Source organism: Chenopodium quinoa, unplaced genomic scaffold (assembly GCF_001683475.1).
Source record: "Chenopodium quinoa cultivar QQ74 unplaced genomic scaffold, ASM168347v1, whole genome shotgun sequence".
NCBI lineage: Eukaryota > Viridiplantae > Streptophyta > Magnoliopsida > Caryophyllales > Amaranthaceae > Chenopodium > Chenopodium quinoa.
In genome coordinates, this window is record NW_018742914.1 from 4,110,910 (window position 1) to 4,121,401 (window position 10,492).

At 34.0% G+C, this 10,492-nt stretch overlaps 3 protein-coding genes across 3 annotated transcripts; all 3 read right to left on the minus strand.

The window, feature by feature from the left end:
• Window positions 1–881: 881 nt before the first annotated feature.
• Window positions 882–1,376, minus strand: LOC110727643 (pathogenesis-related protein 1A1-like). Its single transcript, XM_021907220.1, has one exon. It carries the CDS (start codon window positions 1,374–1,376, stop codon window positions 882–884), a length of 495 nt encoding a protein of 164 aa, XP_021762912.1.
• Window positions 1,377–3,277: 1,901 nt separating this feature from the next.
• Window positions 3,278–3,772, minus strand: LOC110727644 (basic form of pathogenesis-related protein 1-like). The gene has a single exon (XM_021907222.1). The coding sequence runs from the start codon at window positions 3,770–3,772 to the stop codon at window positions 3,278–3,280; it is 495 nt and encodes a 164-aa protein (XP_021762914.1).
• Window positions 3,773–8,702: 4,930 nt separating this feature from the next.
• On the minus strand, window positions 8,703–9,194 carry LOC110727645 (pathogenesis-related leaf protein 6-like). The gene has a single exon (XM_021907223.1). The coding sequence runs from the start codon at window positions 9,192–9,194 to the stop codon at window positions 8,703–8,705; it is 492 nt and encodes a 163-aa protein (XP_021762915.1).
• Window positions 9,195–10,492: the final 1,298 nt, after the last annotated feature.

Here is a 10,492-nt window from a genome sequence, read left to right on the forward strand (position 1 = left end):
GTAATATTATAGTCTAAGACTCAAGAGGCTCATATGCTACAATAACGTACCAGATCAAATATAAAGGGCCATGGAGTAATTATTGACACACACCTTTTTTTGCTTAGTTGTAATGTCAATAATTACACCTTTTTTTTTGTTCGAAAGATATACAAATACAATTAGTCTATCTTAATTGATACCTCCGTTTTTTATTATGTGCAACAAAGTGATAGAGAATAAAACATATTAATGGACCTCAACCATAAGCTTAAGTTTTTAGTTGATGTGGTTCTTTTAACATCATATCAAAGAATGTTTTTCTTTTTTGGATAAAAAAAAAAAAGTTTAAAAAATTGTGTCCGATTTGTCGAGTTGATCCTATCATTTGTGAAAAAAGTTTAAATGAATATAGTTTGAATGAGATGAATTGGATCAACAGGGGTTGATTGAGTTATGAACAAAACATTTTTGAAACCAAATATAGTTAAAGTAGATGAAAGGTTGAGATTTAATCTAATATAATACTTCCTCCGTTCTGTTAATATTGCAACAATGGACTCTTTGCACAATTCATCACTCTTGTTTGACCATATAATATGATTTATACGTTTAGCAAAATATAGTCATGTGGGATCTTGTTGGATTCGTCTCATAAAATACTTTCACAATATCAGCTTTTTATAATTTTTACTCTTACATAATTATAGATATTTAGCATATAAAATGTGCACAGGGATGCGTAACTTCCTCTTTGTTACAATATTAATAGAACGGAGGAAGTAATATAATGACCACAATTTTATTGTAACCATTTGAAAATTATCCTTATTTAATTTAACAAAGCAAGATAGTACATGAGTACATACTAATATGATAAAGAACAACATAATGACTTATTATTAATAAGGTTTTTCACCAGGGATGTTTCCCTTAGGATCATAAACACATACAAATAAAGGCCATCCAATGCCACAAGCAACACTACCACAACCAAGACGAACCGATTTACGCCAAACAACTTGTGTATAAGCCGAACAATCTTTACCTTTGGCACAAGAATTTGATGTGTAGTTATAATCGGACTTTTGACTAACCCATCTATCAATCGTTTGAAAACTACTCAAGGAACCATAACCTAAACCTAGGTTTATACCATATGGAATCTTTGAACTCAAGTCTGTTGAACAGCTTGATTTTCTCTTGTTAGCAAAGTCTTGTGCATAGGCTTCAAGCTTTTTGTCCCATGTATATGGATCAACCCCGACTTCGCGACGAGCAGCGTTATGGCCATCTAGGAAGGTTTTATTGTCTCCTGGTTGGATTTGGGATGAACAATGTTTGAATAAGAATGTTATGGTGAAAAGAAAGGCAATTGAAAATAGGAGTGACTTCATTTTTTGGGGGATGAATTTGATTGGAACCAAAATGCAATGTAATTGCTAGAGGAGCATATGAATAATGTATGTGTTACTTACATTATTTATAGGATAAAATCATTTAATAGGCTAAAATTTGATGTAATATTTTTGGTATGTTATCTCATATGATCTTCTATATAAGGAAATAAATTACTTATGATAAAAAAAAAATTATCTCAATCAATAATTTAAATACTAATAGTGATCTGTCATTGGTATTCATATATATATTGTACTCCGTAGTATTTTATAACTAATAAATTGGTCCCAAAGAATGAAAATTCAAGACTTTTTTAAATTCCGTTAGATTTAATAGTTATTTTTAACATGTAGTAAAAGAACAATTTTTAAATTTTTACTTGGTAGTATAATAAAACTTTTAGAAGTTTTGGTAGTAAAAAACAATTTCGTATTTTTTGTGGTGGTAAAAGTCAAACTGTTACTTATTAATTTTGATCTTTATTATTGGCAAAGTTGTACATTTTTCAATCACTTAAGTATTGTATAACCCGAGCATTGTATTAGGTTGCTATTTTGAGACATGCCATTCGTTTAAAATAAAAAAAGAGGATTTAAAGAATATAATTCACTATTGTCTTGGAATTGTTGAGGTTATTCCTCGATCTTTAATCATTTTTCCAGGCTATGCTTAGTCAAAGATATACTTCGTATTTTTTTAAGTGTATATGAAAATCCTAAATTACTATTGGCTGCGATACTAAAAATATTTGATCTTATATCCCTGAGGTTTAGTGTTCGAAACTGAAAATTTAATAGGGTACCCTGTTAAAAGAGAAAATTATTAATCAAATAATTGGTATATTAATTATACTGATTTACGTGTAATTTTGTCATCCTGTAGTATTTTTTTTAAATATCAAAATAATTAAAAAAAAAGTTATATATAGCTTTAAGGGCTATGTATAAGAAACTAAAGAGAGAAATATTAGTGTAATATATTCATTAATTACACTAATTTATGTGTGATTTTTATTCCATTCCTAAAGTATTTAATGCTTATTTGTAGCCCTAATGGCTACATTTAGCATTACACATAATTTAATGTTTACATATTGATAATTGAAAAAAAAAAAAAAAAAAAAAAAACATTTGTTTTAATTTAATATTCTGATTTTAACTTTACAAGGTTTTTAATATGTACCTTTGACCATCAGTATTTTTATTTATATATTGGTAATTTTGAACATTGGCTATGTTGAGAAGTTTTTAGATTTGACTCGTTAGACAATTCATCATGATATATGTCAAATGAAATTTGACAAATAACAATTGTATATTTGTATTAAATTATTAACGTGTAATATTCATGTCTTTTTAGCCACGGATTAAAGTATATTTAAATTAAAATAAATAAACACAAACACAAAAATTAAATGTTATACTAGATTTAATCTGAACTAAGCTAACTGTGATGAGTTGGACTAATAAGGATAAGTGCAACATGAATTGAAACAAATTTATTTTGAACCCAAATATTTGCAATGAAAATTATAAAAAAGACAATTATAGTATTACATTCCTCATCAACTTTGTTATTAATGAAAGAAAAAATAATGAGCTCTTCTTAAGTTAGTTTTATTTAGTACATGGCTGATCTTGGCCAAAAATATTAAAGGGGCCGAGATTTAAATCTTCTACCTTTTGCCCGCTCAAAACTAATCACTATATTTTAATATTTTATAAGTAAAATAAGTTTATTTAATAAGTTCATTAACTAATTAATTACAATAATTTACTGGGGACCGGGCCCCGGTAGAAGGTCCCCCTTCGCGTACTTTCCTCGTAATATAATCTTTGTTACTAATAAGAAATAACTCAACAGTATTTGATTTGATGAAGAACTATGTATTGGTTAATTAATAAGGTTTTTGGCCAGGAATGTTTCCTGCAGGATCATACACACATACATATAAAGGCCATCCAGCGCCACAAGCAACACCGCCACATCCGAGGCGAATCGATTTACGCCAAACAACTTGTGTATAAGCAGTGCAATCTTTACCTTTGGCACAAGAATTTGATGTGTAGTTATAATCGGACTTTTGATTAGCCCATCCATCCATTGCTTGCCAACTACTCAAGGCTTCGTAGCCCGACGCAAGGTTTAACCCATAAGGACCCTTTGAACCTTTGTCCGTGTTACAATCAGATTTCGCCTTGTTAGCATAGTCTTGGGCATAGGCTTCAAGCCTTTTGTCCCATGTATATGGATCTACCCCGACTTCGCGGCGAGCAGCGTTGTGGCCATTTAGGAAGGTTTTGTTGTCATCATCTTGGTTTTGGCATGAATAAGATTTGAGTAAGAATGTTATGGTATAGAGTAAGGCAATTGAAAATAGGAGTAACCTCATTTTTTTGTTGGTTGGGATTTGATTGTGTAAACAATTTCAATGCCAAAGAAATATGTATGGTTTGAAGAGTATGTTACATATTTTGATCAAAAAGAATATTAATTACTGTAATTTGTTATAATACTCCCTCCGTCCTTTTGTTAGAGTCTCATTTCTAACATTTATTACTCAATATAATAAAGAGAAATGGAATACTAATAAAAGGAAGGAGGGAGTATTATTTTTACATTCCAATTTAAAATATTTCGGTTACTAAAATATTTATGCGTTTTACTCGACTTTTTAATTTGGTTTTAATGATGTTATATTTACTTACATCTAAAATTTCTATTATAGTCTATGTAATTTTGTAACAACTCTATTTATTCATTGAATTTCCAGATATTTAGTAAATAGCCGTTCGTTTGATCACTTGGCAATACAATAGCTAGTGAAATACAACTCATTTATGTTTGGAATACTATGCATGCATTAACTAACAAATAGATATGAATGTTGACCTTGATTTGAAACCGTTGTCGTAAAAGGATTTTAAAGATGAACTCTTAATGACAATGTATTATTGAAGGGTTCTTGATTGCCTGAAGTTAAAAATAGTGTTTTTGCTGATTTATTTTTGTAATGACTATCTTCATTTTTTTTTCCGTGTTTAAAGAGCGGCAGGGGTGAGAATTAATCCCAGGATCTCCTAGAATTGGGAGGAAAGCTTTGACCACTTGAGCTATCTTTCACTTTCTAATGACTATCTTCATTGGTCGGCGTATAAAATGTATTTTGAGCATTAGGTTTTTGAATAAACGTTTTACAAAACATTTCCTCACATATATTTGGATAATGTACAAAAGTCAGGTATTTTGGTTGTATTACTTTATAAGCTTTTACTCCTTAATATGCAAATTGCATAGGTAGCGGATTGTATAGGTTGGGGCTTTATTCTTGAGACGACGCGTCCAACATTTTATTCTTTTATAAGTTAAAAAAATCTATAGTCTAAAATTTAGAGCTTAGCAATTTGATGGATTGATATTTGATGTACTTGTTTGGAAACTCCATTACACATAATCTTCTATATTAATTAGACATAAAATAATCCACGATAATAGGATCTAACTTCGTATAATAATAATAATAATAATAATAATAATAATAATAATAATAATAATATAGAACTGTTGTCATGGTAGGGGTGAGGACGTGTCACCCCCTGATGAAGGAGATGGTACTATTCGTTTTGTGTTACATAATTTCACCAAGCCGCAATCTCCTTCTTCTCCTGCTCGAGTTGGACATGTGGATGGTTTGACACAAGATCATAGCGGTGGTTTTGATGTGGCTCTCCTTGACTGTTTATTCTCTAAGGGGTTTCGCTTTGTTAAGTCTATCCCTTCCAAGTGTCGTTTGGGGTTTTCTCGGGTTTTAAAAGGTGCTCTTGATAAGGTGATCTCTAAGCCTGATGACATTTCTTATTGGGTCTCTTTGTTGGTGTTACCTCTTTGCATCCTAAAAACCTTTCGCCCGCGGAGCAGTCGTGAGTCTCGGTCTTCGATTAGACGTCGGCATCATGAAGAGAGTATTTCCCGTGCTATTTGTTCTTGGAGTGTAGCGGGTGGTAATTTGCAGCTTGTGAAGGAAATTTTGGCAGAGGATTCTCTTACATTGTCGGTGGTTGATGATGAGGACCTTGATTTGGAAGAGCGTATTATTAAGCAGTGTCGTAGGAAGATTTACGATGGCCATTACACCGCTGTTGTTCGGGTTCTTTCTTCTTCAGGCGTTGCTCCATATAATGACGCCACTCTTGCGGATTTACAGTCAAAGCATCCTTCATCTCCAGCTCCATCATTGCCTGATATACCCATTGATCAACTTCATCTCGTTACGACTTCTGTTGTTGTTTTGGATCGGATTAAGAGTTTCCCTCGTGGAACATCATGTGGTAGGGATGGTTTGCGTGCTCAACATCTTATGGATTGCTTGAGTGGTGCAGCTGTGGCAGTCTCGGATGAGTTGGTTGACTATATTATTGGGGTGGTTAATCTTCTTAGCTAAAAGATGTCCTATGGAATTAGGAGAGTATATTGCTAGTGCTCCTCTTACACCACTTGTCAAGCCCGGTGGTGGTATTCGTCCTATTGTTGTGGGTACAGTTTGGCGGTGTCTAGTTTCGAAGGTGGGTGCTGTTATGGTTGGTCAGTCCTTAGGGAGTTACTTTGATGGTCTTCAATTTGGTGTCGGGGTCTCTTCAGGTGGTGAGGCAATTCTTCATGTAGTGAATCGGTTGATTGAGGACCGTGGTTCTGATGTTGGTCTTTCTATGTTGTTGGTGGATTTTCAAAACGCCTTCAATCTAGTTGATCGTTCGGTCATGTTACATGAAGTTCGTCGCCATTGTCCATGCATTTTGTGATGGGTTGAATTCTGCTATTCTAATCCAGCCAGATTATATTATAGGGACCAAACCTTAAGGTCATCTCAAGGGGTGCAGCAGGGTGATCCCTTTGGTCCTTTGCTTTTTGCTTTAGTTTTACAACCCCTGGTGTGTAAAATCAGAGAGACTTTTAATGTATGTCTTCAGGCTTGGTATTTGGATGACGACACTATTATTGGTGACACATTAGTGGTGGGGAAGGTTTTACAGTTGATTATGGAGGAAGGGCCTCGTTTTGGGTTACGTCTTAACGTGGAAAAAACTGAAATTTTCTGGCCTACAAAAAATCCTCGAAGCAGGCGTGAGGGTGTCTTTCCACCTAATATTGCTCGACCTTTGCCTGGAGTTAAGTTGCTTGGTGGTCCCGCTAGTTCCGATCCTAGTTTTAGTGGTGAGCTTGTGATGCAGAGAGTGACCAAGACCATTGCCCTTATGGATAAGATCGTTATGCTGGATGATCCTCAGTGTGAGCTGTTGTTACTTAGGGCCTGTACCGGAGTTTCTAAACTCTACTTTGCATTACGTACTTGTCCTCCTAGTACTTTTGAGGCGGCTCAACGCACTTTCTATGGGGCTCTTCAATCTTCCTTGGAGCGTATTGTTACTGCTTCAGGGCTTGGGTTTGGCGACTGGCAGTGGCGGCTTGCCACCTTACCATTCGCATTTGGAGGGCTTGGTGTTTATTCCACAGGTGATGTTCGTCACTATGCTTTTCTTGCTTCTCGGTTGCAGTCTGCTGGGTTCAGACACAACTTCTACGGCATGCTGGTGTTGTTGGTCTTGGACGAGCCTTTGAGGATGCGCTGAGTCTATTTAATGGAACAGTGGAGTCTGACATTTTGAGTAATCCTAGTGAGGTTGCTGCCCCTAAACTCATGAAGAAATTGGCAGATATATATTTCACAAAGGTTACCGCTTCAGCAGACTCTGCTTTTTCTTTAACTCCTCGGCAATCAGCATTATGGAAATCATAGCAAAGAGATCACACCTCTGCTTGGCTTAGGGCGATCCCTATTTCAAGGTTGGGTCAGACGACGAGCGCCAAGACTTATCGCCGTGTGTTGTGCTACCGGTTGGGTGTTCCATTGTTCTCTATCACGACGTCGTGCTATGCTTGTTCAAGAGTTTTTACTGGGGATATTTACGGTGATCACGAGGTGTCTTGTGCTGGTATTGTGGGCATCAAACATCGGCATAATGTTGTTCGGGATACCCTTGTTGATGTTTGCTATCGGTCAGGGATTTCAGCTAGAAAGGAGGTGGACATTGGGTTATCTGGAGGGAACGACGGGGCTCTCAGACCTGCAGATGTGTTACTTTATTCATGGGATCGTGGTTGCGATGTCTGTGTTGACTTGACAGGGTCTTCTCCTTTGACACAGTCTGGGCTTTCTGCCTTTGTTCCTGGACGGGTAGTGACTGATGCGGCCAATCGGAAGCGGGTCAAGTTAGAATCTAGTTGTCCGACAATCGGATATGGCTTCCTTCCTTTCTCTTTCTCTTCTCTTGGGGAGTTAGAAAAGGAGGTTGTTGCATTGCTTAAGCGAATCCAGAAGTTCTCGAAGACTCAGGATATCGGGGCGCGTGCCGCAGCCCATATCTTTACTACGATCGGCTTTTCTATAGCTAGAGGAGTGGGGGACCATATTGTATTTGGGCTTCCCACTAATTATCTATAGGTTGTATAACTTTGTATGGTTTTGAGATATAATAATAATAATAATAATAATAATAATAATAATAATAATAATAAATAATAATAATAATAATAATAATAATAATAATAATAATAATAATAATAATAATAATAATAATAATAATAATAATAATAATAATAATAATAATAATAATAATAATAAACTAACTAAACAACCTGATAAAACCCAGATTTTGTGAAAACTACCTATTAAATAAAATGTTGTAACCTAATAAAAACTAAAATATTATAAAATACTTATTCTATTTCTGATGTAGACCTAATTTTCCGACGTTGACTAACCTCCATTAGGAATAAAATTTTAAAAAATCCTCAAGCATAACCAGTTCTCTGATTGAAATCAAACATGGCAATTGAATGAAGTAAGACAATCCCATCTAACATGCATGGGAAAAAGAACTAATTAAAATCAAAGCAGCAAATTATTATTCTTATATAATCCGCTATGATAATCCCCCAACTTATAAATTACATTATATTAAAAAAAATAAAAATAAAATTAAAAAAAAGGAGAGAGAGAGAGTAACCTAACCAAACCTAACAGGATGAGAGTGAGGGATAACTCAAGTTTTAGAGATTCCCTTCATATTTAAGGAAATCCTTAGATCAATTCTTACCCTCATCCTTGTGGCTCTCCGAACACCAAAGAAAACTAACAGGATTATTAGTTATGTTACAACTCGATCAAAACATATTATCTTCAATCAAAAACTCAACCTATTTGAATTGATTTAACAAAGGAAGAGAGTAATTGCATAAAAATACATAGGGATTCAAGTATTCAACTAATAAGGGCGTTGTCCTTCGATATTTCCCGGAGGATCATAAGCACAAGCATAGTAAGGCCATCCAGCACCACAAGAAACATTACCACAACCAACACGAACGGAGTTACGAAAAACCAATTGAGTATAATGAGAGCATTCTTTACCTTTGACACATGAATTTGAAGCGTAGTTATAGTTGTTCTTTTCACTAACCCAATCACCTATGACCGCCCAACCAATGCTAGCCTCATAACCCGACGCGATGTTCATCCCATATGGACTCTTTACACCATCTTTGACAATGCAATCAGATTTTACCTTATCAACATAGTCTTGAACATAGGCTTCAATCTTATTGTCCCATGAAATTGGTGCTACCCCTACTTGGGCGCGAGCATTGTTATGGCCCTCAAGGATGAATTTTTTATCACTTTCGTCAATGCATAAATTACTTTTGAATAAAAATATCGCGGTATATAGTAATGAAATTGAAAGTTGGAGTAACCTCATATTTTTTTTGTTGTGATTGGATTTGAATTGTTTGCTAGAGGAATGATATAGTATGTGTTGCAATATATATAGACTAAATTTATCCATCCATTTTGCTTGGCTAAACTAATGTAAATGCATGCATTATTTGTGGTTGATTCTTCTTATTCACAAATCACAATACAATTGATGATTATATTTCGCATGACCAATAATCCAATATTTGATTACAAGTATAAAGTTCTAAAATTAGGTTGGGTAAACTAAATGTAAATGCATGGATTATTTGTGGAAAATTTTTATCAATTATCGATCACTAATTAGATCATTATATACTTTTGGAGTTAAAGGTATGCTTTTGAAAAAGTTCAACTATCAATTATTTACGGCCACAATTAGCGCAACATAAAATTGTTGTTCATTAAATTCTTACATACACCCAAGTGTAAGGTGAATTTAGAGGAAGTTTTTGCTCATTTGATGGTTATATTTTATATTACCTCCGTTTCATATTATTTGCACTAATTTGACATATAGTAGAAAAAAAATGTCTAATTGTTGCAAATAATATGAGAGAAAAAATGTTTAATCATTGCAAATAATATAAAACGGAAGTCATATAAACAATAATCAATAGAGTTATGTTTTTTATGTGCTCAAAATTTGGAAGTGAACATGGGTGAAACGGATTTTATAGCCCAGTCAGACTAGCCCATAAAAGGGAAAGCCCATTTTTTCTATGAGCCCATTAGGCTAGCTTGTTTAACCCAGACTGCTGCTACACAACTAGCATGATGAGTCCAACTTACACCCAATTTAATTTTTCACCCAAGTAAAACAAAAGTACCAGCCACAAACTCATTTCTCGCATATTTGTTGTTTAACTGACCAATCCAAAAACATAACCCACCATTTTACAATTCAAAATTTTACAGTTCTTACAAAAATAGGTCAGTTAGTGTAATATGTCAACTTTATAAAATACATTAACAGGCATGTTGGATCCAAAATTGATTAAAAGTCTAATATTTTGATTTTGATTTTGAATCTTGCTTCATCATTTTTTATTTAGGGGTGTCCATAATTCGGATTAAAACTGAAATCCAACTCAATTCAAACCGAATTAGCAACTCGGATCGAATTTGAAATTTTAATCGGACCTGATCAGATTGAGAAACCGAAATCCGAATTGTAAAAATAAGCTTGTACTTCGTATAAATGCGTATTTCTTTATTTTTGAAAGTTTAGCTCAAATACTTACTACTACATAAAATAAATTTGGGATACTTTGTACAGTATTAATTAATTAATGACTTAAT